Source organism: Drosophila ficusphila, unplaced genomic scaffold (assembly GCF_018152265.1).
Source record: "Drosophila ficusphila isolate 14025-0441.05 unplaced genomic scaffold, ASM1815226v1 contig_795, whole genome shotgun sequence".
NCBI lineage: Eukaryota > Metazoa > Arthropoda > Insecta > Diptera > Drosophilidae > Drosophila > Drosophila ficusphila.
The window spans coordinates 337,089-362,440 of NW_025064741.1; the positions used below are offsets into that span (position 1 = coordinate 337,089).

Consider the following 25,352-nt stretch of genomic DNA (forward strand, 5'->3'; position numbering starts at 1 on the left):
CAAAACATGATCAAATAAACAGTATAAAGCGAAACAACTGAATAATATTGTGTCCCTTTTTAGAACATTTTTGCTTATTTTCTTTTATTTATTTAACATCGGGATTTTTTTCCAGTCCTTTTTGCAAAACAAGTTGTCATCGCCATACTCACAATTGCGTTTGGTCGGACAAGGGGAAAAGTCGTAAAAGAAATTTTATCCACACAAACTAAATTTCCCTGACCGAATAACAACAATCAGCATATGTACAGGGGCGCAGGAGCTGACAAGAACTAGTGGATATAGCAAAGATCAAGGAAGGATAAGTCAACTACCCCGTATAGCCTCCAGTGGGCGGTAAATTGAAGGCGCAGCTGCTGGTGGGTGGTGCTCTTATCGGCCTGCGAATTTTCCCATGCCCCCTGCGATAAGAACCAGGTGGATCTGCCCATCCAGGTAAGCATAACCACTATACGTAACTAGCGTGAAATAGCCTTAAATACTTTGTATTTTTCTTTAAGTTGGTCAACATGGGCTGCATTACGAGCACCAGCAAGCTGAACGAGCTGCGCGGCCATGAGAATGTGTTCCGGGTGCGAGTGGCCCATCTGCAGCCAACGCCGGGCACGCCCATTATCCGCAGTGGCTACCTGGAGCTAACGCCACGGGAATTGATCTTTCAGACGCCCGGATGTGAACCAATCGTATGGGCCCTGCAACATCTGCGGCGATATGGCCTAAATGCCGATCTCTTCTCCTTCGAGGCTGGACGCCGGTGCATGTCCGGACCGGGCATCTACACGTTCCGGGTGCACAACGCCGAGCAACTGTATCCGATGTTCCAGCGCTATATCAATGCGGTCAATACGGATGCTTTTGCGCAGGGTGAACGGGAAAGGGTGAATTCTGCCCACTCGGTTTCAGTGAACACGGGCAGAACTGAGGGCAATAACTACCTGGAACCAGCTCCGTTGATGAGCCGCCAGCTTGGCAACTTTCAGTGTGAGCCATCGAGCGCCAATGCTTTGCATTCACTGCAGTCCAATGACTCGCAGGTCGAAGACTGTCCGCCCAACTTGCAATCACCTCTTCTGATACCCAGTGCCTATTTGGATCAGCCATTGCGGGCTCTGCAGGATTGCTGTGTTGACGGCAACTCTACGGATCTGCTGGCCACTCCTCCTTCTGGCAATCGGTTAAGCACGCGGAGGCGCACTTTGGACTTGCCCCCTCTGGAATCTGCCCCAGCTCCAACTCCGGTTTTGAGTCCTAACGATGCAGTACACATGTACGCCAATGTGGAGGCGCTGATCTTCGATCTGAGCAATGAGCGGTGCTACGAGAACGTTAATCGGTTGGATCTGCTGCCGAGAGAACCTATTGTCAGCCAGGAACCGGCCACACCCACAAGCCTAGCAGGCAGTAGCGGCGTTAACTATATAGTTCTGGATCTAGATCAGCCACGAAGTCCGGTCGGTGCAGCGGGATCGCCCAAAACGGTGAATGGTTTCGGTAGCGGTTTGTCCCTGGTCTCCACCCCAGCACATTTAACCGCTCCAGTTACTCCAGAAACAGGAACAGCGCTGGATGTTCCCCCACCAACCATTCAGAACCAAAGCCTAAACAGTGTTACTGCTGAAGCGGGAGAAACGCCCGCCAACAAGGCATCGGAGTGTTCCGGAACCCAGGGCTATTCCACAATCGATTTCATTCGCACCTATGCGCTGAACAAGTCTTCGACAGAACTGCCGGAACAGGTCACACATCGCCAGCATCCGGCGCACGATGCCGAGGAGCTGAGGATCACGCGGCACAGCAAATGTATACGGAAAGCCTATTCGATAAGTGAGTGAGAAGGCGGAGGTGGAATTCAAATAAGTGGAAACCCAGTGCACAACGAATTTATAGAGAGCGCCAGGAAAGCAGTTCGCTGGCGAAAAAGCCAAGTTGAGGAGGCAAGCCAAAAAGGAAGATACCTGGTAATTGAAAAGGAATCCAAATCATCATAGGTCCCTATTAAACCTAGCAATACAGCAGGTATTAGAACGGAAAATTCAAGTAACTCAAGCGGATTGTACTTAAATGATTGTTGGTCACTTAAGAGGTATATTTACCACAACTGGGATCAAAAAGGATTTTATTGAAGGAATTGTTGATACCATACATCTCGGAAATTCAATCTACCTTTTAATTGTTGGATCCGACATTTTGGCTTTATTTCATGCCAAACAAGTTCTCAATTTTTTTTAATTGCTGGCATCACAGAAAAATGTACGAGAAGCTGGTTCTTCTGTTTTAAAAAATTACTTTTTAATTAATTCTGAGAACAGTTTAAACTTTTAAGAAAAGGAAAATTAGTGAGAATGCGGCATTGGTTAAATGAAATTAAATAGCTCTCTCGGCTTAATGAACTTTTAAATCATTAAGGAGGTTCTGGAATAAGATGATGCACAACGAATTTACTGCAATCGATGACTAGGAAGGATGTGGCAGGTGATTGTGGTAAAGTGGAAATTGAAGAGTGATTTGTCCAAAGATTTGTTTGCTTCTCCATGGGCCAAAACATTGATGCAAACAAATAACAATATTATAGCCAGGTTGTTTTAGTAGTCAGTACAGTAAACTTACACAGCCAAAAACACATAGACATGAATTGCATACGTACTTAACTGTATTTAAGGATAGTGGCATAGCGTTACTTAGTGATTAGATGATTTGTGTACTTGCCAGCGGCTGTTTAGAGCTAGTCATTTTTGATTTTGTGCATACATACTTACATAGCGAGCAACACGAAAGGCTTTTAACATATAAATTGTATATGGTAGATGTTAAGCGTAGATCCTAAGCACCAATATATACATCACCGACGTACATGTACGTTAGTTGTTGGCCAAGGCTTTAAAAACGTATTTTGTTGCAAAAAAAAAAAAAAAGAAAAAAACAATGGTAGAAAACATCGCGTTGCATTGTCCGCTGTGAGTTTATAATTTTTTTATATATATATCGCTAAATTGTTATTCAATTTGTTAAGAACTATATACACCGATTGTCACAAGGAGTATTCATAATTTGACACGCAAGTGATGACTTGAAGGTTTTTGCAGTTGCATAAATTTACATACATACTTACGATCGCTGCTCAGTCGGCGGCATAAACTATATTATTGTTAGTGTCTAAGACGAAATATGTGCAATAAAGCTCAAACGACCTTGTAATTACATCTTTTAATAACTGAACAACAAGCAACATCTCTCTGGGGATCAAAACGGAATTATGGTTTTGGATTAGAGCTGCCAATCCAGAATAGTCTTTACAGTTACACCAATGACTATCTCAGTTTTGGATATTGAACCGAGACTTAAACCCTATTTAAATTAGCAATCAAATAAAATAAAAATATATTTTATTCTGGCTTACTAAGCTACTACTATTCCGAATTCTTGGATTTTATAAACTACATATTTATTTTACATACATACCCTAGTGGGCACTTGTAGCAGTCTCATTTTTGAAATTTGGAAAGGAGTTGTTTTATAAAAAAAATAAAATAACTAATGATATAGTTCGTTAGAGAATTAAAGTACAAAATTATAGAGGTATCCCACTTCAAAATCAGATTAATATTAGAACAGTTATGGACTTAGAATTAATGAATTTTGTTCAATTTTCAGCAAACCCATTTGTGTGTTACAAACTTCATATTAAAGTCGGAATGCTTTAAGACGGTGTATAAAATCCCCTCGACGAAGATCTCTAGTGCGTCATTGTTTAATGTGGCGATAAGAAGAAAGTGATCGAATCCAGCTGCTCTTCTTTTCCATTGTCCGCTCATCACACTCACTTAGCGCTCTTTATTCTGATCCCGCATTCTTTGCGAGAGCTTGATCTTGAATTGCGAGAGGAGGAGCTGTCACTCGGCCAGTCAGTTACTGAGGTTCCGTTGACATTCACACATGGAAGTGACGCTCGGCAGAAATGCATCTGAAATGGAATCTGGCCTTGGCCTTGCTAGCGGTTCTTTGTCTGGACCTGGGATTCGGATCGGAGCTCCACTTTGATGGTGTTTCGGGGCCAGACATGGGTATCCAGTTGGCTGGCCACATGGCGCCCAATACTCCCCTTAAGATTCAGGAGGAAGCTGCTCTGGCGGTTATCAGTAGAGTGGTCGGCAAACGCTCCTCTCAATTGTTTCAGGTGCAAGTCAATAAGCGAATGGAATTACGGAGCTTTAAGGTGAGCTATAATTTTTTATGATAATAGTTTGGCGATCGCTATAAATGTGGAGATTCTATATGTACATATAAATATTAAAAACATATTTTTGGTTGTTATTTTAGCAGCTTTACATTGATAAATAATTGGTACAATAACGAATACAATACAATTAAAAAGAAAATGAAAATAGTAATATAAAATTCATAGTTTTAAGACATTTTCCTGATAGCTAGAATAAAGGCAAAATGAGTTACAAAGTGACACCTTTAATATTATTTAATCCACTTTATCTTGTAGATTAGCATGTTGGACGATGGTCGAATTTTGCTGGAGGGTTGGGATGGCGTGTCCGTGTGCAAGGCCTTCCATCACTACCTGAAGTACGTGCTCAGCAAGGACGTGGACTGGTTCAAGATGCGCATCGAGTTGCCCGACAACATTCAGCTGCAAAATGTGTCTATCGAATCCAAATCGGCCAGTCCGATCATCTATCACCAGAACGTGTGCACCTGGAGCTACAGCTTCGCCTGGTGGAGCTTCGAGCAGTGGCGCCGGCATCTGGATTGGATGGTCCTGATGGGCATCAGTTTGACCATCGCCCCGATTCAGGAAGCCATCTGGGTGGAGGTCTACACGGAGATGGGTCTCAGTCGGCAGGAGATCGATGAACATTTGGCAGGTCCGGCTTTTCAAGCCTGGCAGCGAATGGGTAACATTCGTGGCTGGGCGGGACCTATGACGCCGCAGTGGCGACGACAGCAACTGCTCCTGCAGCAGGAGATCCTGGCTGCCCAGCGAAACTTGGGCATGAGTGTGGCCCTGCCCGCCTTTGCTGGTCATGTGCCCCGAGCTCTGAAGCGCCTGCATCCGAACTCCACTTTCATGGAGGTTCAGCGGTGGAATCAGTTCCCCGATCGCTATTGCTGCGGATTGTTTGTGGAACCCACGGAGCCACTTTTCAGCCAGATAGCCGAGAACTTCCTCAGTCGAGTGGTGTCCACGTACGGATCCAACCACATCTTCTTCTGCGATCCCTTCAATGAACTGGAGCCACCGGTGGCGACACCCGATTACATGAGATCCACGGCGGCAGCGATTTATGAATCCATGAGAGCTATTGATCCCCAGGCCATTTGGCTGCTGCAAGGTTGGATGTTCGTGAAGAATCCCTTCTGGACCGAGGACATGGCAAAGGCTTTCCTTACGGCGGTTTCCCGAGGAAGGATACTGGTGCTCGATCTCCAGAGCGAACAGTTTCCGCAGTACGAGCTGACCCACTCCTATTTTGGACAGCCTTTTGTGTGGTGCATGCTGCACAATTTCGGTGGAACTCTCGGCATGTTTGGATCCGCCAAGCTGATCAATTCTGGAATCGAAGCGGCTCGTCGAATGCCCAACAGCAGTTTGGTGGGCACTGGAGTAACTCCCGAAGGCATTGGCCAGAACTATGTGATGTACTCCTTGACTTTGGAGCGCGGTTGGAGTGATTCACCCTTGGATTTGGAAGATTGGTTCAGGCATTTCGCCTATACGCGTTATGGCGTCAAGGATGACCGATTGGAGAAAGCTTGGTTACTGCTGAAGAACAGTGTATACTCCTTTCATGGGCTACAAAAAATGCGGGGTCAATATGTGGTGACGCGAAGGCCATCATTCAACCAGGATCCCTTCACTTGGTACAATGCCAGCGACACTCTAGATGCCTGGCATCTTTTGCTCTCCTCCAGAGCCATTATCCCACTGGAGGATGATAGATACGACATTTATGAGCACGATTTGGTGGACATAACCAGACAGTTTCTGCAAATCACTGCCGATCAACTGTACATCAATTTAAGGTCGGCCTACAGGAAGCGGCAGGTTCCCCGATTTGAATTCCTCAGCTCCAAGTTGTTAAAGCTATTTGAGGATATGGAGATGATCCTGGGCAGCAGCAGGAACTTCCTGCTTGGCAATTGGCTAGAGCAGGCAAAGCGAGCGGCACCAAATGCTGAGGACCAAAGGAACTTTGAATTTAATGCCAGGAATCAAATTACCGCTTGGGGCCCTGACGGTCAAATCTTGGATTATGCCTGTAAACAATGGTCAGGATTGGTGAGGGATTACTACACTCCTCGGTGGAACCTGTTTTTGGAAGATGTCAATGTGGCTCTACACTCGCAGCGACCCTTCAATGGCACCGCTTTCAAACAAAAAGTGTCGCAGAGAATTGAATTACCTTTTAGCAACAGGACCGACATTTATCCTGTGGAGCCAATTGGCAATACTTGGTTGATTTCACAAAACATTTACGAGACCTGGAAGGCCTTCTTGGAGGACTCGCAATTTCTACACAGCAATCGTTTGCCAGTGCCACGAAAAATGGGTCAAAAATAATTATTTTATTTATTCCAATCACCTATATGACTGCCAACTGCAATAAATCATTTAAAATTGATGTAAGCTTGAGTTTGAATAATACGAATAAAAGATTATTTTTTAAAAAACAAATTTGTCCGCTCTATCAAAACATAATTCTATAAAAACATACACACAGTTTTAGCTAATCTTTCCTTTAGTTGATTGCAATTTCCGTTAATACACTTGACTTCTGAATTGTAATATTCGTTTTCAGCAAGTTATGAAATTCGGTGCGGCGGATCCATACAACAAAGCGAAAAAAAATAAAACTTAAAAAAGGCTTTGCATCATAAATCATTGTAGTTTAAATTGATTTTTATTTAAATTAATGTACAAACTAATTATGTAAAAATTTAAACATGATCATTAATACGCATTACTATGGTTATTTTTGTTTTCTTCTTGATGTATTTGTGTTTTGGGTATTTGCGTTTTAGTTCTATTTTTCACACATTGCATGAACGCTATTCTGGTTATGATGCTGTGTTTATTGATCATCTCCTTATTGTGTTCATCGTCTTAACCGTCGTGTTAATGCTAAATTTATGCAAAACGATTGCATAGAATTTTGTTACCTCTGCTGCTCCTGATCTGTTTAAGTCACTACAATTTATTTTTTATTTTAGTTCCTTTCTCATCTTATTGTTGTTTCTTTTGCTCATTATTTTTTATGTGTGTGGGGTTCTCTGAGAGGTGTGGTTGTGTTTGCTCAAATATCCATTCATACTTGGTATTCTACAGTTACTCATTTAAAAAATTCCAAACAAACATTATTTTATATTATTACGATAAAGTTTGCATCTTTCGCATTGGTTGCTTTAGTATGACGTTTTACAACTATATAATGTGAATAAAGGGCGGGAAATTGGGAACTGGCTGGGTTTCTTATTTATGCTGGTATGTCGAGGACAATGCGCAAAAATATGTTAATCATATTAATGTATGTAATTACGCACGAATAACCATTTACTCATTCACCATTTAACGCAACTATATCTGTATAGGTGTATGTGTATGCATGTGTGGGTTTGTGTGTGTGGGGTCGTGTGTGGGTGTATTTATATATATATAACGTACGTACTTATATGCATTCAATCAAACAAACATTTATACTCTTTCTCGCTCAAGAAACACTCATTCATCAGCATCCTCATGTCATCCTTCTGTAGCATCAACTAAAACATTCTATCTCAGGGACATCGACATTGACATCTATTCGTCCTGCATATCCTCGGGCAGCTCATGCGGATTCAACATGCCTGGAATATTACGTTGCATCTGATGTTTGTTGGACTGCTCTTCGGCCAGAGCCGCCTCGCGCTCCTCCAAATACAGATCGGAATCGTCTTCGCCGGTGGCCTCCTATAATAAAATATTAAATACAGTATTTTGTTTCCCTATAAGGATATGAATTCCTGCAAGTACTCACGCGAATCTGAATGAGGAAATCTCTCAAATGCTCCTTAAATGCTTGCACATTCTCGTCTAAATTGAAAAGGCCAGTGACAAAGACTTTGATCTGATTATCGGACAGGTGATTGAATGCCGATTTCAGCAGGGACGCGACATACTCCTGTATGAATATCATATTATCCGGTATCGGTCCCAGGTCCACGGTAATCTTCCTGTTCTCCACCAGTGAGAACATATACGCCAGAATGGTGGCATGATTGGGCAGTCCAGCCGTGTGGGAGGTGTCGGTAACCACCGAAAAGATTTGCATCAGAATATCTGTGAAATAGGTCTGATAGAAGCTCTGCGCCGCATTCGGATGCTGGTCTAGATTTTGAAGCATCTGCAATTTAGGAAACCACATTATTAAGTCAATTCTGAGATACATTTTTAAATAAGATGTTAACCTTAAAGAGGATATTCAAGCCCATGTCAGCCACATTGCGCATGGTGTGCTTAAAGGCCCACACAACCGAGTCAAATACCAGTTTGAACTGAGCCGGTGGTATGTTGAGGAACGCCTTGAAGCAGTGCGCATTGACCGCCTGCAGCAGCTCGTAGAAGCTAAGCCTATGCTGTGGAAAGTCCTCAAAGTTCTTGTTGATCATGTCCAGCGTGCACTCAAAGACGGCGTCGAATATTTTTGGTACTTCATTTGTGATATGCTGGCGCAACTTATGCACAATCGTCGCCATCGCACTTAAAACCTTTGGCTCGCGTGCAGATGGAACTTTGCAGCGCTAGAAAAACAAAGTTACTTGGTTATTATAGTTGCAATACTTTTTAAAGTCTTAATTTTAATTTGGTTGAAACATAAACTGAACGAGGAAAATAAATTGAATCGAAAACAAGTTAAGTTTTTGTTAAGGTTTGATATATTACCTGATAATCTAGTAAAATAGCGTCCAGCAAAGGCGGTATGAAGTTGTCCATCACCAACTGATTGTCGTTGGAGCGAGACACCCACTCGGATATCAAGTTAAGCGTCTCCTTCTTAACCACATGCATGGTCTTGATCAAAGGCTGATTGTTCACATTGACGCCGTTCACCTCGATGGCCTGGATGATGTTTTCCGATGTTATCTTGTACACATTCAACATGTCCAGATATATCCGACCCAGCTGAATGACGTACGCATGCCCCAGGGCCTTGCAGGCTGCCACATTCGTTTTAAGGATGCTGCCCAGTTGCTTGACAGCGGTCATGTTTTTCAGGAAGTCGACATTTTTCGAGGCTAGCGATATAATGTCATCCCAAACCTGATTAGGCAGTTGCATGTACCGTTCGATGAGCACGTCCTGCTGCACTTGATCCACTTGGGCAGAGATCATGTAGCCGACAGCTTCATAGAAAGTGTGAACCTAAAAAATAAATTTTAAAAAATTATAAATCAGGTGTAAATTTAAGTTAGATTGTTAATCTTTTTTTATCACACAAAAAAAATAGTTTTACCTGCTGCGGCTGCAGATCACAAATGATGCTGCTCATTGTGGTGAGAATCTCGTCAATAAAGGTGCAGGCCTCATTCGGCTGGATGGTGACAAAGTAGCGGCGGCACTTAATGGCAATCTTGATGAATGTGTCGCATGCCATGTCCTGGACACCATCGTGCGTCTCATGCATAAATTCGAATAGTTTGTTCACGACCGTCTTGAGGAATTTCCAGTGGGCGCGCAGGAAGCGCGGATATTGACCAACCACATACATGATATTGGAGGCAATGATGGCTTTGTTATCCTTGCCCTTTTTCTGTTCACACAGGCCTAGGAGGTCCTTGATGACCGTGACCAGGAACCGCTTCTCATCCTCTTCACAAAAAGCACCTAAGGGTTTGAACAGTAATTCATGATTAATGGAATAATACAAAAAAGTAAATGGGATTTCAAAATTAGTTACGAACAGTAATAATTTGATCTAAAGAAAACTTATGAGAAATCCCCGAAAATAGCTCACCGGATATGGAACCAATGGCCCAGCACAGCGTGTTCAGGTTCTTCCACGAGAATTCCGAGCCGTTCACCTGGTTAAGCAGCTTCAGCGTCATGATGCGGTCCGTGTCCACAGAGTCCAAATGGGTGAGAAAGACGAGCGTTTCGCGCATGTTCTTGTACAGGTTAATCGAGTTGGTGTCCTTCATGAACTCACGCACCACCTCCCCGTTTTCGTTTTCCACCACCAGCACCTCCTCCGGCTTGGCCATGCGTGAGATCATAATAAATCGCACTTTTGATAAGATGGGGGCGTAGAAGCGTCGCCGGGGATAAACCTGCTGCCTCTTTGAGGACTCCAGGGTGGGGTGGAAGAACTCCGAGTTGTACAGATCCTCCACCAGGCTGTTCCAGTACTCCAGGCAAATCTTGAACACCTCCACGTCCTCCACCTCGCTGATCATCACCAGATACATAAGCGCCTGGTTCAGATAGTCCACATACTTGGCGTCCTCCACCAGTTTGCCGTGCTCCTTAAGGAAGGTGCACAGGAACATGGCCAGGTTGAGAACCAGTTCCTGCTCCGTGTCGCTGCCATGTTTGAACACGTGGTTCATGTTCATGTTCTGGCCGACGATCTGGTCGAGCTGACCCATCGTGTCCTTGAAGAGCGTCGCGAAATTCTCGTCGTAGTTGGTCGCTGTCAGGCCGGCGATCTCGGACAGGCACTTCAGGGTCACGTTGCGAAACATGGGCACGCTGAGGAACTTGAATATCAGCGTCTCGATCTGCTGCGTTTCAAAGATATAGCCCAGCGGGATCCAGTTGAGGAATCGCAGCAGAGTTTCTAGAGTGACGTGGATAAGGGCGGCGTTCATCGAGCTCTCTAGCACGAAGGAACAGAGCGTGAAGATCTGCGAAAACTCCGAGCACATGGTGTCCTTCAGGTGCTTAGCCTTAGTCTGTGTGATCTGGCCCTGCGAGAAATCGAACACCTCCTCGCTAAGGTTCTTCAGGATGACCATGTTGTTCATGCACAAGCTTTCGTTTGTCTTGGACGCACCGACAATGTCACTGATAAAGGTCTCCCAGTTACGCGGCCACTCGCGCTTTAGGATGTGCACCAGAATCATATTGAGCTTGTTTAAATACACCTTGTTCTGCTCCATGATATTGGGATCGGACGAGGTCTTGATGATCAGGCTAACCACATATTTCTTGATGCCCTCACATTGGTTGCGCGGCAGGACCTTCCAGCGTGTCTTGATTACCTCCTCGAGGATTTGCAGAGCATAGAACTTGGTCCGCTGGTTTTGTGAGTACTCCAAAATGCTGTCGACTCGCGTCCATGCCTCCGGATGCTCCTTCAGCGTGGTCAATATGCTTTGGGCAAGGCGCAACTGCTCGCCCTGCGCTGTGTACACCACTTCGACGATTCGATCCAGCAGATTGATGTCCAGCTTCTGGGAGAAGTCGAGCAGCTTGCTCGCCTCATCCGATGTCAACATTGTCGCCATCGCTTTGTAGTAGAAGCGGCGTTCGCGTCTGCGTCGCTCGGCAGCTGTGTCCGCGTTAATTTTGATAGCTTCTTGGCTTCCTCCTCCGCCGGATGAGCTGGGATTTCACGAGAGCTCTTAAGATCGTTCTATGTTTGTTGAATTGACGGAGGTGTGCGGCTTTTGCTGCCCCTACTTGTTTTGCTTCTTCTTCTGTTTCGGATAATGACGGTGAGGAGCGGCGACTCTCGATCTGGATCGGGATCTGGATCTGGTGCCGGGACTGGACCTGGAGCTGCCAAAACAGAGCGTTAGTTATTGTTGCGTACTTTTTCAGACCGATTGACGGCAGCACAGGCAACCATATTTCTTTTTTATTTTCTTATTTCATTTTTTGGAACACACTTACAACTACAAACACACGCTTGCTGCCTGCGCGCGCTTACACTTTTTCGCACACCAACACACACACACAATCGCTCGGCACACCGCACACACACACATGCAAAAATAGGAGCACACAAGCACAGCCTAACGCATCGCCGCCGCAAATGCGATGAGCGAACTGCGGCGGCATTTCGCAACTTTTAGAGCTTTTCATCCACGCCAGCAACGACGCAATGCGTAGTTAGCCAACATAACGGCTCAATTCACATATCGGGCTTACCTTTTTCCGATTCCAGAAAAGAGCAGCGTGTGAAAACGACGACGACGGACAATGCGAAATGCAATTTGTGTGAGAAGAGTGGCCGTATTGCGGTGTCGTTGGATTGGTGAAAACATACGTCTTCAGCCCTGGTGTGCAGACGTGCAAGCAGAGTAATCGATAGGTTTGTGGAGCTATCGTTAGGGTAACAAATATATATTTGAATTGTTTGATTAATTATTTTGAGCCTGTTATTGATTTAAATGTATGCAAACAAAAAAAACGAAGAGGTATTTTATTTTTTTTTTATTTCAATTTCAATATTACGTTAGCATCAATACAAATTAATTTTGTCAACTTTATATAATTTAAGCAACAATTGTAAAATTTCCTTTTTTTACATGTAACCACACAGATTTTTTCAAAGATTTTTCGCTGTCTTAACCTCATATTTATTAAGTAATCATTTTTCTGTTTTTTGGAAAAAAATACAATATCAAACTATTTGATTTTTGTGGAAAGCAATGTTAATAAATTAAATATTACAACTGAAAAATTGCCAATACTGATCCAAAAATACAATGTATTTTTAAAAATCTCCTTACTTCACTTTTTGTTCAACTCTCTACGATTTTTGATTTTGTTAAAAATTGTTTATATATTGTAAAGGCGAGTACATTAATAGCAATGGTTAGAAATTAATTATTTTTCGAAGCCGGTTGGTATAATTTAGCGATCGAGAAACTGTCACACTGCATACGTTGCAAGTTTGGTAAAGAAGAAGAGCTTGCAATGTCTATTTATTTGCTATGTTTGACAACAAATGGCGGTCTTCCAGTGTTTACCAGAAAGAAGGGAGAATGCGAGAATGTAAGTGCAATTTAGAGTGACTTAAGCCGGCTACTAAAATGATTAACCCTTTCAGCTACCATTTTCCACGGTGGCTTCCCTTAACGGTTTTCACATGTTCTTTAAATCGCTGGGGATTCAACTTGAGGCCACTACAACTAGCAAGCAGCAGCCCATCCAGAACAACCAGGCTTCGGCGGATGCAGAGGAGTGGACATACATATGGCGCGACAGTAACGCTATCACCCTGATCGTTTGCGGCTGCGGCGTGGGATCGGAGCAACTGCTTCAGACGCTGGCGGATCTGGTCTATGGAGCGATTGGCATGTTTATAACTCGTGCGGCGGAAATGGCTCATGCCACGCTACTGGAGCGATTGAAGAAAGATGCCAAGAAATATGTGCCCATTGTGGACGCTATTCTGGAGGCTGCTTGCGCCGGCACGCAGCTCCTTGGCTATACCGATTGTCTGTTGGCAGCAGAAAATGCCCAATTGCTGCAGTGCCTAAACGAGTTTAGTGGCCATTGCGGATCGCTTTTCTGCTGCCTGGTAGTCGGTCATCGCATCGCCGTGGCTACCGAAGGCTGGTGGGATCTAGACACTCGCGATCGGGAACTTCTGCTGTTCCTTCTAAACTCCTCCAGCACGCTGCAGCATGATGTGCCTGTCTATCTGCCAGTGAAGAGTCCTAATATAGCCTATCGATTCGTTAGCATTCCCGTGGCCTCCAATAGTGCTCTATGTGTTCTTTGTGGCGCTGAAAATGCCTCCTTTCGGGAACTGCATGCTCATGCTATGAGTGCCTATCGGAATGAGGGTAATCTTCTGGCGGCCGCAGAGCGCTGCGTACCGCGCAGTTTGCCTGAGCACCTGGAAATTGATGGCAATGTGCTGGCCATCATTTTAATCAACCGGCCTATGCGGAAAAGTTTGTTCACCAGGAATCTCAACCAGTCGGCGAGTGCCAAGCGCATCATTGTGGGCGACCTGCAACGACTGGACATTCTCAAGAAGTTTTTTGATCAGACTATGGATGCAGTGCATCAATTTGAGGTCGAGTCTTCGGGAAATAAAACTTTGTTGCTGGATCAATATAGCTGTTCAGATTACCACAAGTGCTATGCCCACACTGATGAGATCGGGAATATTTTGTTTTTGTTGTTTGTAGCAGCAGTCCCCTCGCACGCACTGAGGTTTGAAACGAAACATCGACTTTGTGGTTTGCATGCTAAAATATTTTTTTATTTACAGATTTCTCGCTCAACGCATTCATGCTAACATCCTACAGGAAAAATCGGTTTGCTGGTGACCTGTTTTTCACCCACAAATACCAAGACTGATATTTTTTATTATTTTACCTAGTGTACGAAAATACTTCACTTTTTTAAGTGGGTTTAAACATAAAATTTATTTAAATAATGTAGATGTAATTTACATATTAGAAAAATGTGACTTATAACATATATCCATATATATATGTGCGTGGCTTAACAAAGTGTGCCTCTATTGGCTTTAACGACCGTCCTTATAAATACTATTGATATACAGAAATATATATATATATAATATACGTATATTTAAACTGCTTTTTACATTAAGCTTCACATTAAATATGTGCTTATAACTATAACACACTTACATTGTAAGGGCGACAATAGACCAATTGTTGGTTTTTTAATTGCAACGGCCTAATGTTTGGATCCAAATAGAACTTAAGTCTAGACCCCACTTCAATAAGAGATTTCTGGTCTCTTTGAAGTAAAATATTAAAGTTGGGCCCTGTTTCCGGTGCCACTAATGCAATGGAAAGATTACTTTCTTCTGATATAGCTAAAACTTGACCAGTATGGGTGGCTTTCATGATATTGAGATGGCGCTGATCCATGCGCTCATTTGCAAGGATTTGTCGAAGCTCATTGGCATATCCTCCTCGAACGAAGCGAAGGCTTTGCTTTGGATTGGCCTTTTTATGGCTGCTCGACAAGTACTGCCTTGGACTTTCATCTGGCACAAGTTGGGTAACTGGCGAGGACTCAATATAACTATCCTCAGACAAATCCGTGCTGCTAAATTTGTTAGGCGGAGACTGGCTTACTAACGCATTCCAAGTGGCCTGGAATGAAGAAATTGGCCTGATTTGTTTATTCGGGATTAAGGGCGGAGTCCTTGGGGAATTATGGATCGCGATGGATAAGGCTTTAGCGCTTCGTCGCTTCGTTCCAGGCCAACTGGTGTTCAGGAGCTGAGAGCATGTAGAGAAACTTGTGTCCGTGGAAGGATTTGGTTGACTACTGCAAGTTCCAGACTTTTTTAACTCCTGCCAAGTCTTTTCGAACTTCGAGAAAATATTTCTGCGATAAGGCAACTTGGAATCCTTCAAAATACTCCTTTCGTTATCTTTTGGTGCGTTAATATCCTTTAAAATAAGGGGCTGTTTGATCCTTTGAGCAGCACATTCTGGACTGTTCTCCAGCTGATCGTCGTTCTCCAATGAAAAATTTAATTTACGTTTCGAGCACATATTATGTATATTTTTTAAGCAGTAATCATTTTATTTTTTTTTGTATAAATGTGACAGTGTGACCTTTCGGGAGCGCGAAAATGTTTACCTCTAATTGGGATCGATTAATCGATAATCGCTGTTGGTGCCAAAAACACCTTTGATACAACCCGATCGGTTTTTTTTAAATGTGATTTGACCAACGAATTTAAATTAAAACCCCCCAACAATAGATTTTTTTATGGGGGAATAAACTGATATGTGACTAAAATTGTCGAAGATAAGGATTGCATGACAAGCAATTTTTCATTGTTTAAATACGGCGAAAGTTTGATACGTTCAAACTTCTTTACATTTTTAAATAAAGCCTTATCACGAATTCATATTGTCAAAACAAATTCATTAAAGACAATTGTTTGTTTACGTTTCGTTTGCGTTATGAATGGCATATTTATATAGTGTATTTATGAGCTTTCTTTGATAGCAGGTTTCGAGTGGTTGCACGTCGTTTGCGTTTGCCGACAATGGTTCCCAGTCCGGAAACAGTACCCAACTGGAGGAGCAGGGGATTACTGACCAAGGCGGCAGCGATACCCAGAACCGCAGCACTGGCCAGCGGGATTAGAAAGCTCTTGGCCAGCAGCGCCTTGGATGACAATTCGCCGTGACCGGGACCCTTGTGCGCTGCGATTTCGTGGGGATCCAGGGGATACGGATACGCATACTCTGGCGGGGAATAGTGACCATGGCCAACACCGTGACCAGGTCGCGATCCATAAACGTCGAATGGAATACCCGCCTCGACACTGGAGCTACCGAAATAGGCACCTCCACCTCCAAGATTGGCACCTCCTCCACTGGCGTGCGAGTACTCGTAGGGATAAGGATGAGAATTGCTTTCGAAGCTGCCCACGGTCGGTGAATGCGATGCTACTCCAGAAGCAACTCCTCCGGCAGCTCCATAATGACCTTTTTTGGGTAAGTAATTAAAAAAGAAATTTATTAAAAGAGTAATAGAAAATTATAGACCAACCAACCAATCACTGATTTATAAATTTTTAAACGCTGTTTAAAGCTTGTTAGCCTTAGAAATACTAGGAACTCACCCACACTAATTCGGTCTTGAAAATTCCCACTTCCAGCTCTCCAATTGTTGTAGGTTTCGCTCAGACTTTCGCCAACACTTCCAAGCGAAGGATGACTGCTGGAACCACTTGAAGAACTCGATCCTGAGCCCGGACCCCTGTAAAATTCAGGAGGTGGTTCAAAACTTTTGGCAGTAGCGGAACCGGCCAGATCAAGTTGGTTTTCTGTTCGGTCGGAGACCCCTTCAACGGTGGCATTTTGGCCAACGACAAGATTCGTCCAGAAGAAAAGGCTTAATGCGATCCGAAGCTTCAGTTTACTGGCGAACATGATGACTAAAGTCGGCGGCGCCATGTCATCGACTTTTTAATACTGTCTGAGGAATTGCAGGCAACTGGCGACAAATTGTGCTTTGCAATTTGGGACTTGAAGTGTCCGCTTCGCTGCGTTCATCAGTTGCGCCACTCGCGTGGGGAATTTCACTTTCCTCAGCAGGTTGCGTCTAAACGGGTGCCCCTCGGAGATTTGGTAATGCTAAACCTAACTAAACTTGGTTTTCACTGAAAATATGCTAGTTCAAATTCTCGAGAAACTATAAATTCATTTAATTCTTAAAAAATATATATTTTATAACTATGTTTTTTAGTTTTATAACATCTACATTAACATTTTTTAAGTTATCATTGTTATACTACCTATTACCTTTTAAATAACAAGTAATCTTTCTGTATTTACTTCAATGCATAATTTTGTATCCACAATTTGTACATTAAACATTTTTTTAGTGCACTTTGCAATGGTAAAAGTTTAATTTAGGGTTTCTAATGGTAGTGGCAAACTTGAGAGAAACTGCTGAAACCACCCACATCACTTATTCGAAGTAATAATAGATCGCAACGCAGCTAAGAATCGTTAAGAAATTATCACTGTTCCCGTTGGCTGCAACTGACAAAACGGCAGCAACATTACTCGAAAAAAACATGACCAATTCATTAGATATATGTCCAATTTGAAAAGAGAGATGCAAAACGATTTGAAATGTGACTGATGTCTTGTGTTTCCGGCGAGCGCTAACCGATTGCAAAAAATGGAGGTCTGTGAAAACGTGTCGCCTTATCAACTTTTGAAGAATTGCGCTGGAATTTCGCTTACTATTCTTATCTCCACAAAACTGCGAAATTAAATATGAAACATTGCGCCCATTATCAGAACATGCCACCTAATCTAAGCCAATAGGAGCTACCGGTTTAAAACAATGAATACCATGCACTGCAGCGTTGTTATCTTAAGCCCTTAGTTATTGAATCTAATCAGGATGTTTAGCGCTCGGTAACCTTGTTAAAAGTATTGAACAATAATTAAATACTTATAGATATATAACTAATAAATAGTGCAAGGCCATTAAAGGGAACTGATTTGATAACTGTGGCAAACACAAAGTGCAAAACTCATAACCAATCAGCTTAAATGGATTTTAATTGCACTCGGCTAAAAAATTTGAGTATTACAAATTTCGTAATGAATGACGGTGCAAACGCGGCTCACTTTTGATTTATAGTGAAAAAGTTATTTTTCAGGATAGTTAATAATCTTATAGTTATTAGTATTCAACTAATAATACCGAAGTTAATTATGCCATTCGATTCGTAACACCGTATGTTACTCATATATTTTTTTATCTTTTTGTAAAAAATAATTGAATGACGCTGATTTATGATTCAGCTCGGTGATAATATATTAATTAATGAGTTAGTGCATACTATTTTTTTAGAATTACGTGATTTTGAAATTTTATTAAATACTTTATTATGTTGGCAAAACTTATTTGACTTAATTTGATCACAGAATTATTGGCATTAATAATAGTCACAGAAATTACAGAAATGAACGTTTTCGGATAGATTTGGGGGACTTGCTAATAGGGGAGGATTTAAATGTTGAAAAGATTTAGGGTGTTTCGTTGGGGGACGTTGGACCAGGTGCTTTTTTGTTTTTAGGTGGGGGTGGTTCCTCCGTGGGAAACCTTCTCCGGATCAAGGAACTTCTTAAAGCTTGAAGTGGAGGTTTGCGGTTTGAGAATGTACGCTTTCTTTGGCTTAAATTGCTTTCCCTATCTTGAATCTCCTCATTGTGTAAAGAACCGGACTGAATTCGGAAAGAATCGGAAATCTCTGGTGAGATATCGTATTGACCTGATAAATTTTCCGGAGTTAGTCTGGGTGTTTTCGGGTATTTTAGATTAAACTCCCGATCAATTAAAAGGGAAGGCTCGGAACGTCTAGGGCGAGATTCTTCTGTTGGTGATCCATCAGTCATTGCCATGAGGACCGTTTCCGAAAAGCTGGCTTTGTGCCTGGATCTCACATGTTCCGGGGTTCTCCGGTCTTCTGAAGACGAAGATTCTTCAGCCGGGAAGCTTGTTGCATATTTCTGTTTGGTGTGCATGGCCGATTGTAGCTGCTCTTGTGGTTTCGACGGATGTATTGCTTGTGGTGAACTATTTGTTGAGTCTTTAGTTTCGGGGGTACTAATTACACTCTCCTTAAGGGACCCTGATAATTGGGATCTATGGGCTACTTCCACTGCCGCTGTTGCTGCTGCCATCATTGCGCGACCCAAAGTGTCGCAAATCATCTTAAGGTCCAAGACATCCGCTTGGTCATTGGTGTTGGTTCCTTGATCCTGAGTTTCTGTCCAGAGTTTCTCTTTTGTAGGTTCCTCTGGCACCTGCACTTCCTGGGTCTTCTTTTCCGTTATCAATGTCCTGCCACGACCACAGCAAGGACACTTCCCTTCCATCCTTTTAACTCCCTTATTACAGATACAATTACTAGCGGTTCGAGGCGGTGGTATGTAAATGGGAAGAATTCGATCTTCTGGTCGAAGGACGAAGTAAACTGGTTTTTGAATGCCACTGGAGGATTGGCGATTTGTAGTGCACCTTAAGTGGCTCTGGCAAAATTTCCGTTTGGGAGGAGCACACATCTCAGGTCGAACCCGGGAATGCATTCGAGGAGGATCCTCTGCATGAGATCTTGTATTGGGATTGTTGGTCTCTGCTCGTCGAGGTCGTTCGTTATTATTTCGGGAGTCGGGAAAAAGAGGTATCGCTTGCACCGAAATGGGAACCGCCTGCATTTGACTGCTGGAGCCTGGCTGCTGGGAGACCAGCTGGATCATAATGGTATTCGGCGGAACCGTGCTACTGGCGGCCTTCGACTCCATCTCTAAGGATCAATTACACAGAATTTAGAAACATTACAGTTTAGATCAAAAAGCTGTGGCGTCTAAGCCTACTGAAAGGTTGACCAAAATAGTTAAAACTCTTTTGTCATCTGTAAAAAAAGATTTCTATAAATTCACGGATACCTAAAATTGCGCACAATTTGTAACTCATTTTTCTAGCGATAAGATTTGGTATTCCCCATTGAAAGACAATGTGTTAGTAAGGGCAAAGACTATCGTTATAAATTCCAATCCTTTGTGGACTGCAGACTGCATGACCTCTTAAAGAGCCCCAACCTTATCGAGATATTGCGTCAACTTAGGGGCTCGAGCAAGGCGTTGAGATACAGATACGGTCGGTGATACACGACATGATTATTTTTGAAACGATTTCATGTCGCTGCCAAAATAGAATTTCGCACAGGCTTCCCGGCGACGGAGATAGCTGTTATTGATGAAAGCTAGTACACTGATACCAGAACGTCTGGGGTATATAAACTTGCCAATTCGCCCAGTCAAAGCACATTCACGGTAGCAGTCCCAACCAACCAACTCAACCATGAAAGCCGGTAAGTCAGTTGAGAATCATTCGGCGATGGATTTCAATTCTACAGGATCTTTCTTCCAACCGTAGCTCTAGTTCTGGTTTGCATTGCTCTCTTCGTGGGCATCTACAACGCCGCCTACGTCTGCGATCCCGATACCAACAACGCGCCCGACTGCACCAACGCCACCAACCTGAATCAAAAGATCCGCAACTTCTTCGATCCCACTCGCTACTGGAAGTGCGAGGCCGTCGGTACTCAGGCGCCCGTGGCTGTCTTGTGCGAAAAAGAGTTGAACGGCACCACCGGCGGATTCGATCCCACACTGAAGAACTGCACCGTGTGGTCAAATTGGCAATGGACTCCATACTGTTAAATTGACAACGTTTTTATCAAATAATAAAAACCAATGGCAAAATAATTGAATAGATTTTTGGGCATCCGTTTAAATAAAAGTAAGGGGAGTTAAATGTTGGGTTACCACTTTGATAAAACGAATACTGATATGCAAAAAAAGAGAGAATTTTTGTGTGTTGTTTTTTTAACTTAATCAAAAGTTACCTGGCTGTCAAAAATCATATTAAGTTCATACATGAAAACAAAATCTCCTCGTTTCTAAAATTTGTCGTTTATCCCTCTTTTTTTGATAGAACAATGGGTAAGAAGTCAACAGAGGATTTGGAGCTGCCCGTCGCTGGTTGGCTTCGCGGTTTGTCGCTCGATCAAATGCAGGCGGCTGAGGATCTGGGATCCACTTTGAACTTCGAGCTCGGTGGCATTCAGGACTGTTTGGTTCGCCTGGGTCTGCGTCCTGTGATCAAAAAGCGACAGATTCATAGGATCGTGCAGCTGAGTCGTGGCCAGAAACTGGCCTTTCTCTTCTTCCTGTTTGAGGAATACTACAAATCCAGCGGTCCTTGTGGAAGTTACACAGATAATGGACAAATTTTGCTTTCGGCCATCGCCTATCTGGATTTACCGGCCACTTTTCGAGCTCTGGATAAAATTCTTCCGTTAAGCAAAGGCATAGTTAGTAGCTCAAATACATCGCAGGACTTGCAAAAGGTTAGTTAAAAAAGCTAACTTTAAATTCCTCGTTTAAGCAAAAATACTTTTTGTGTTGTTCGGCAAACATTTTCCTTTAAACTTGCTTTTAGGAAATAAACTTTTAATTTCCCATTCAGTCGTTTGCTAAACCTATAACTACAATTTTTTCGACTATTATCCTAAGTTTGCTGTTTTTCTTTCAGAAAAATTTTAATCGTCTCTCCAATCCAACTCCTAATCCTTCCATGGTTGCGGGGGTTGCGCAAAATGGCATTGAAGATAAGGTTTCGAAATTGGATTTGGGAGCTACCTTTCGAGCTCTGGACAGAGCTCTGTCCAAACAAGCTACCCAATCTACGTCCCGGCGTTCGTGTCAAAAATGTAAGAGAGCAAAACCTTACTTTCAGAAACAACCCCGTCCGAGATCCACTAGAGAGATCACTAATTTCACGGCGAATCCTCCGTTGTTTGGGGTGCAGATCCCCAACGAGGTGGGAGATGAAAAGGAGGACGACGATCGCTGGTTCGCCGACTACCAGTTCCATCCGATCCAGCGAACGGTCAAGGCATTTATTAATCACGAGCTCTGTCACCTCTTTGACCGGATAGATGAGGCACCCACAGATCTTGAACAGGACCCAAAAGATCTGTGTGAATTTCACGAGGAAACCAGATCGCAGGAACGACAAGCTTTCATCGTTGGACAACGTCAACGATATCTGGAGATGATTGACGTAGAAGGGAAAAAAAAGCGGGTGAGTTTTTTTTTATTTATTTCCCATAAAAATGGTTATTTTTTAGACTGGATTTCATAGACACTATTAATATTAACATTAAATTAGGGCCTTTTTAAATGTTAGATTGTTAAATTGTAATCAAATTTAAAATTCTATGATATGTGTTATTTATAAACATTTAAATTATAAAATATTTGTGAGCCGCTATTTGTCTAAAAAAAAGATATCAATTTAAAATCCTTTCGACTAATAAGTTAATATATTTTCCTAAAAGCTAACACGAGAGCGGATTATCCATCACTTGAACAGGGATGTGGATGAGTACCTCCGCAAGTTTGGGGTCCAGGGCTGGAGTCCCGGAGTTCCCACTTCTCGGAGTCCTAAATGCGTAGCCTGCAATGAACTGGTTGACGTCACCTTGGAGGCTCCTCCTCAGGTGCTGCTGCTCGAGGGAGAATGGGGTCGGCTGTACGATAGAAGTGGTCCCTTGATGCGGCTCGTAGGTGGTGACGATGTCCAAGAAAACTTTCCAAAGAAAGAGATTCTAAAAAAAAGAAGCCCGAATATTTCACTGCACCCACAAATCACAGTCCTTATATCTTCGATTACGAGCACATTTTCGAAAAGGGCAGTAAGGAACCTTTGGACATCAAAGAGACTTATAGAAGTTTCTTGATAAAAGAACTTGATGAGGAGACAAATGGCAGTGTACCGAGGACAATTCGCAGAAGCCACATTGACGAAGCTGTCTCCCGTTGTGTGCGGAGAATCTTCGAGAAGAGTCTTCTGGCAGCACCTTGTATGAATTCTCCCAGTAAGCCGAAGGAACGTCTCGTTTACAACTGCCAGCAAATCGATCCCGATGACGAAGAGTTCTTGGATCAAATGCTTGGTGATGCCTTTCAGATTTTAAAAAAGGATAAAAAACTTGTGCTGGCCAGCTTGCCCGATGGCCATCGAGTTCCAGAGTTACGCGAATGGATTCGGAGGCGATATGGCAAACGATATGGTCCACAAACGGAATTAGAAGAAGAAAGGCTTAAGTACAAGACGCTGAAACTGGCGGAGATGGAAAAGGAGTTAATTCCACTGAGGGCTTACATCGATCCCCGAATAACTGGAGAAAACCCTTTACCCTTTGCCCAGTATGACGAGATTATGGAGGTGGCCAAAAAATGCAAGAAATTGTACCGGGAGGGTGTTTTACAGATAGTTCTAGACCGAACCCGACTCATCTGGAACACTCAGCACAACCTGCGAATGTATAGTAGTTCTGGACTTCGTCGCACCTTCTTCACATATCTACCGAGCAGTGCCAGGAATACAGATCCCACCATTAGTAATTTCTTGGCGAAAAAAAATGGCATTCTTTAGCAGGTGTTTCTGATCTTCTGTTGGTCAATGAAATTAAGAGATAAGATTATAAGATCATTCGATGATATTATCTAAGATTAACATAATCTTAATAATCGTAGCCAGATTAAAGGTTAGTTATTGATCTTAGATGGTCATTATTATGTTCTTTGATCAATTAGAATGTTCAAAATTGAAACATCATAAATTGGATCAGATTGCCATATAATTGCGTTTTTACGGTGTGACGATTAGTGAAAGCTAAAAAATCTTAGTAAAAGCTAAAATATGTAATTTAATTTTACTACTTGACAAGTGAGGGTTTGCTTAAAAACTCTGAGTAAGGCTCTTAAATTTGGTGTAAAACGGAAAAATTTCAAATGTAAAATTGTAACAGTTTTAAAAACTCTTTTGATTAAATAAATGATTATATGTGCAACAATTTTTATTTGACTTTCATTAAAGAGAAACATATTTCTCACAATACGCTTGCATTTATTTTTTGATTTTCAACTACATACTATTAAATAGTAGTTTATTTATAAAAAAAGACAAATTAGTTAATATGGGCTAGTAAAAAAATTGTGGACGGCTTTGTCTTGTGCCTAGCCGACCGTTTATGTGTTCCATCCTTGTCTAGGGGAGTGCTAACTTGCTCTCCTTCCAAACAACACAGTTGGTTTGAATATTTGCCACCTTTTATACGTACGCTTTGCGGAATAAGCACTTGGGAATTTTAAGACTGCCGTTTTCAAAGGTAAGAGCAAAAATGGGTTCAAATTTAGTGCAAACAAATTTTTGAAATATTGTTTCTTTAAAAATTGATGTATTTGTGCCCTGCTAACATTGACACTGAAATTAATGGTTTTGAATGATTTCCCGTTTTGGGGCCCTGCAACGTGTCATTGACGACAACTCCAAATGCCCACAAGGGCCGTGGGTGACACAGTCATTAACCATATGACCACGTTTTACGAACTAAAATTTATTAACCCAACCACGTAGTCCAAGAGAAACATATAAAAAGACAGGTTACGCACAGCAAGTTATCAATTATCAACGATTCCATCATCAGTTCGGTTATCTTTATTGACGAATACAAAATGTGCAACTACGTCAAGACTTCCTGTTTATTTATGTTGCTGATCCTGGCACTTGGAGTGGTTTCAGCTCAGCCAGCCAGGTTGGGAAAGCAGCTACAGAGGCAACAGGCAGCACCTTACCCATCCGCCGAGGAACTTAAACCCGAGGTGCCGTTCGAGGAAGGGGTTCCTGATCAGACGTATGGACCTCCGGATCTGACCTATGGACCTCCCCCTGCCGATGCAGTGGAGCAGCTGCCCAGCGACGAGGAGCCGCAGGATTTCACACCCGATCAGGATGCAGAGGAGGTGCAACCCAGCCAGCAGGGTCCCGCCCGCCTCACGAAACAGACCAGAAGTCGTCAACAGGGATTGATTCTGCTCTCCTCGAGTCCTTTCCGAGTTCTGAGCTCCAATGCAATCCCCGTTCCCGTGGCCATTCAATCCCTGTGGTAGAAGCACTAAAGAAGAGACTTGATACTGATTTTTATAAACATTATTATATATTAATTATTGTCTTTTGTTATTCGTTAAACCATTAAAGAACTTTTGTCGATACACCGAATTGATGTACTTTTAAGATTGTATCGGAGGTCGACATTTCGGGGACCCAGTACGGTATGTTGAGTATATATAATTACAAATATAAGAACGATAAAGTATGCAAATAACTTTAGCTAATTTCGGTTTTGGAATGGATCTGCACCGACCTAGACTACATAGTAAAAGCTAAATAATAATTTATTTATGAATACTACGCAAAATCACTTTTGGCATTGTGCGGTCCTCGAGTTAACACAGAGTTATTC

The 25,352-nt window shown here is 42.7% G+C and overlaps 10 protein-coding genes and 1 non-coding gene across 11 annotated transcripts; 6 read left to right on the forward strand and 5 right to left on the reverse strand.

Moving 5' to 3' along the window:
* Positions 1-144: 144 nt before the first annotated feature.
* Positions 145-2,750, forward strand: LOC108100953. Its single transcript, XM_017205101.2, has 2 exons — positions 145-435; positions 501-2,750. Exon 2 carries the CDS (start codon positions 510-512, stop codon positions 1,830-1,832), a length of 1,323 nt encoding a protein of 440 aa, XP_017060590.2. The 5' UTR covers positions 145-435; positions 501-509; the 3' UTR covers positions 1,833-2,750.
* A 1,014-nt stretch (positions 2,751-3,764) lies between these two features.
* LOC108100969 (alpha-N-acetylglucosaminidase) lies at positions 3,765-6,685 on the forward strand. The gene is made up of 2 exons (XM_017205120.2): positions 3,765-4,213; positions 4,493-6,685. Exons 1-2 carry the CDS (start codon positions 3,956-3,958, stop codon positions 6,569-6,571), a joined length of 2,337 nt encoding a protein of 778 aa, XP_017060609.2. The 5' UTR covers positions 3,765-3,955; the 3' UTR covers positions 6,572-6,685.
* A 207-nt stretch (positions 6,686-6,892) lies between these two features.
* LOC108100968 (exportin-1) lies at positions 6,893-12,247 on the reverse strand. Its single transcript, XM_017205119.1, has 7 exons — positions 12,140-12,247; positions 10,002-11,767; positions 9,501-9,871; positions 8,930-9,409; positions 8,455-8,787; positions 8,025-8,390; positions 6,893-7,957 (listed from the first exon to the last, which is right to left on the reverse strand). The coding sequence occupies exons 2-7, from the start codon at positions 11,491-11,493 to the stop codon at positions 7,808-7,810; spliced, it is 3,192 nt and encodes a 1,063-aa protein (XP_017060608.1). The 5' UTR covers positions 11,494-11,767; positions 12,140-12,247; the 3' UTR covers positions 6,893-7,807.
* Positions 12,248-12,847: 600 nt separating this feature from the next.
* On the forward strand, positions 12,848-14,376 carry LOC108100992 (protein fuzzy). Its single transcript, XM_017205157.2, has 3 exons — positions 12,848-12,988; positions 13,044-14,161; positions 14,220-14,376. The coding sequence occupies exons 1-3, from the start codon at positions 12,911-12,913 to the stop codon at positions 14,275-14,277; spliced, it is 1,254 nt and encodes a 417-aa protein (XP_017060646.1). The 5' UTR covers positions 12,848-12,910; the 3' UTR covers positions 14,278-14,376.
* Positions 14,377-14,397: 21 nt separating this feature from the next.
* On the reverse strand, positions 14,398-15,505 carry LOC108100993. The gene has a single exon (XM_017205158.2). The coding sequence runs from the start codon at positions 15,487-15,489 to the stop codon at positions 14,593-14,595; it is 897 nt and encodes a 298-aa protein (XP_017060647.1). The 5' UTR covers positions 15,490-15,505; the 3' UTR covers positions 14,398-14,592.
* Positions 15,506-15,919: 414 nt separating this feature from the next.
* On the reverse strand, positions 15,920-17,164 carry LOC108100994. The gene is made up of 2 exons (XM_017205159.2): positions 16,575-17,164; positions 15,920-16,437 (listed from the first exon to the last, which is right to left on the reverse strand). The coding sequence occupies exons 1-2, from the start codon at positions 16,906-16,908 to the stop codon at positions 15,920-15,922; spliced, it is 852 nt and encodes a 283-aa protein (XP_017060648.1). The 5' UTR covers positions 16,909-17,164.
* Positions 17,165-18,337: 1,173 nt separating this feature from the next.
* LOC108100942 lies at positions 18,338-19,839 on the reverse strand. The gene has a single exon (XM_017205088.2). The coding sequence runs from the start codon at positions 19,777-19,779 to the stop codon at positions 18,502-18,504; it is 1,278 nt and encodes a 425-aa protein (XP_017060577.2). The 5' UTR covers positions 19,780-19,839; the 3' UTR covers positions 18,338-18,501.
* A 379-nt stretch (positions 19,840-20,218) lies between these two features.
* Positions 20,219-20,745, forward strand: LOC108100943. Its single transcript, XM_017205089.1, has 2 exons — positions 20,219-20,348; positions 20,414-20,745. Exons 1-2 carry the CDS (start codon positions 20,339-20,341, stop codon positions 20,698-20,700), a joined length of 297 nt encoding a protein of 98 aa, XP_017060578.1. The 5' UTR covers positions 20,219-20,338; the 3' UTR covers positions 20,701-20,745.
* A 148-nt stretch (positions 20,746-20,893) lies between these two features.
* LOC108101003 lies at positions 20,894-23,904 on the forward strand. The gene is given in 4 exon segments (XM_017205171.2): positions 20,894-21,389; positions 21,575-22,126; positions 22,383-22,620; positions 22,623-23,904. Coding segments are annotated over 4 exon segments (2,061 nt in total). The 5' UTR covers positions 20,894-20,978; the 3' UTR covers positions 23,483-23,904.
* Positions 23,905-24,037: 133 nt separating this feature from the next.
* On the reverse strand, positions 24,038-24,135 carry LOC122320812. Its single transcript, XR_006245852.1, has one exon. It is a non-coding gene; the product is annotated as a U6atac minor spliceosomal RNA (small nuclear RNA).
* Positions 24,136-24,465: 330 nt separating this feature from the next.
* On the forward strand, positions 24,466-25,024 carry LOC108100990. The gene has a single exon (XM_017205154.2). It carries the CDS (start codon positions 24,565-24,567, stop codon positions 24,997-24,999), a length of 435 nt encoding a protein of 144 aa, XP_017060643.1. The 5' UTR covers positions 24,466-24,564; the 3' UTR covers positions 25,000-25,024.
* Positions 25,025-25,352: the final 328 nt, after the last annotated feature.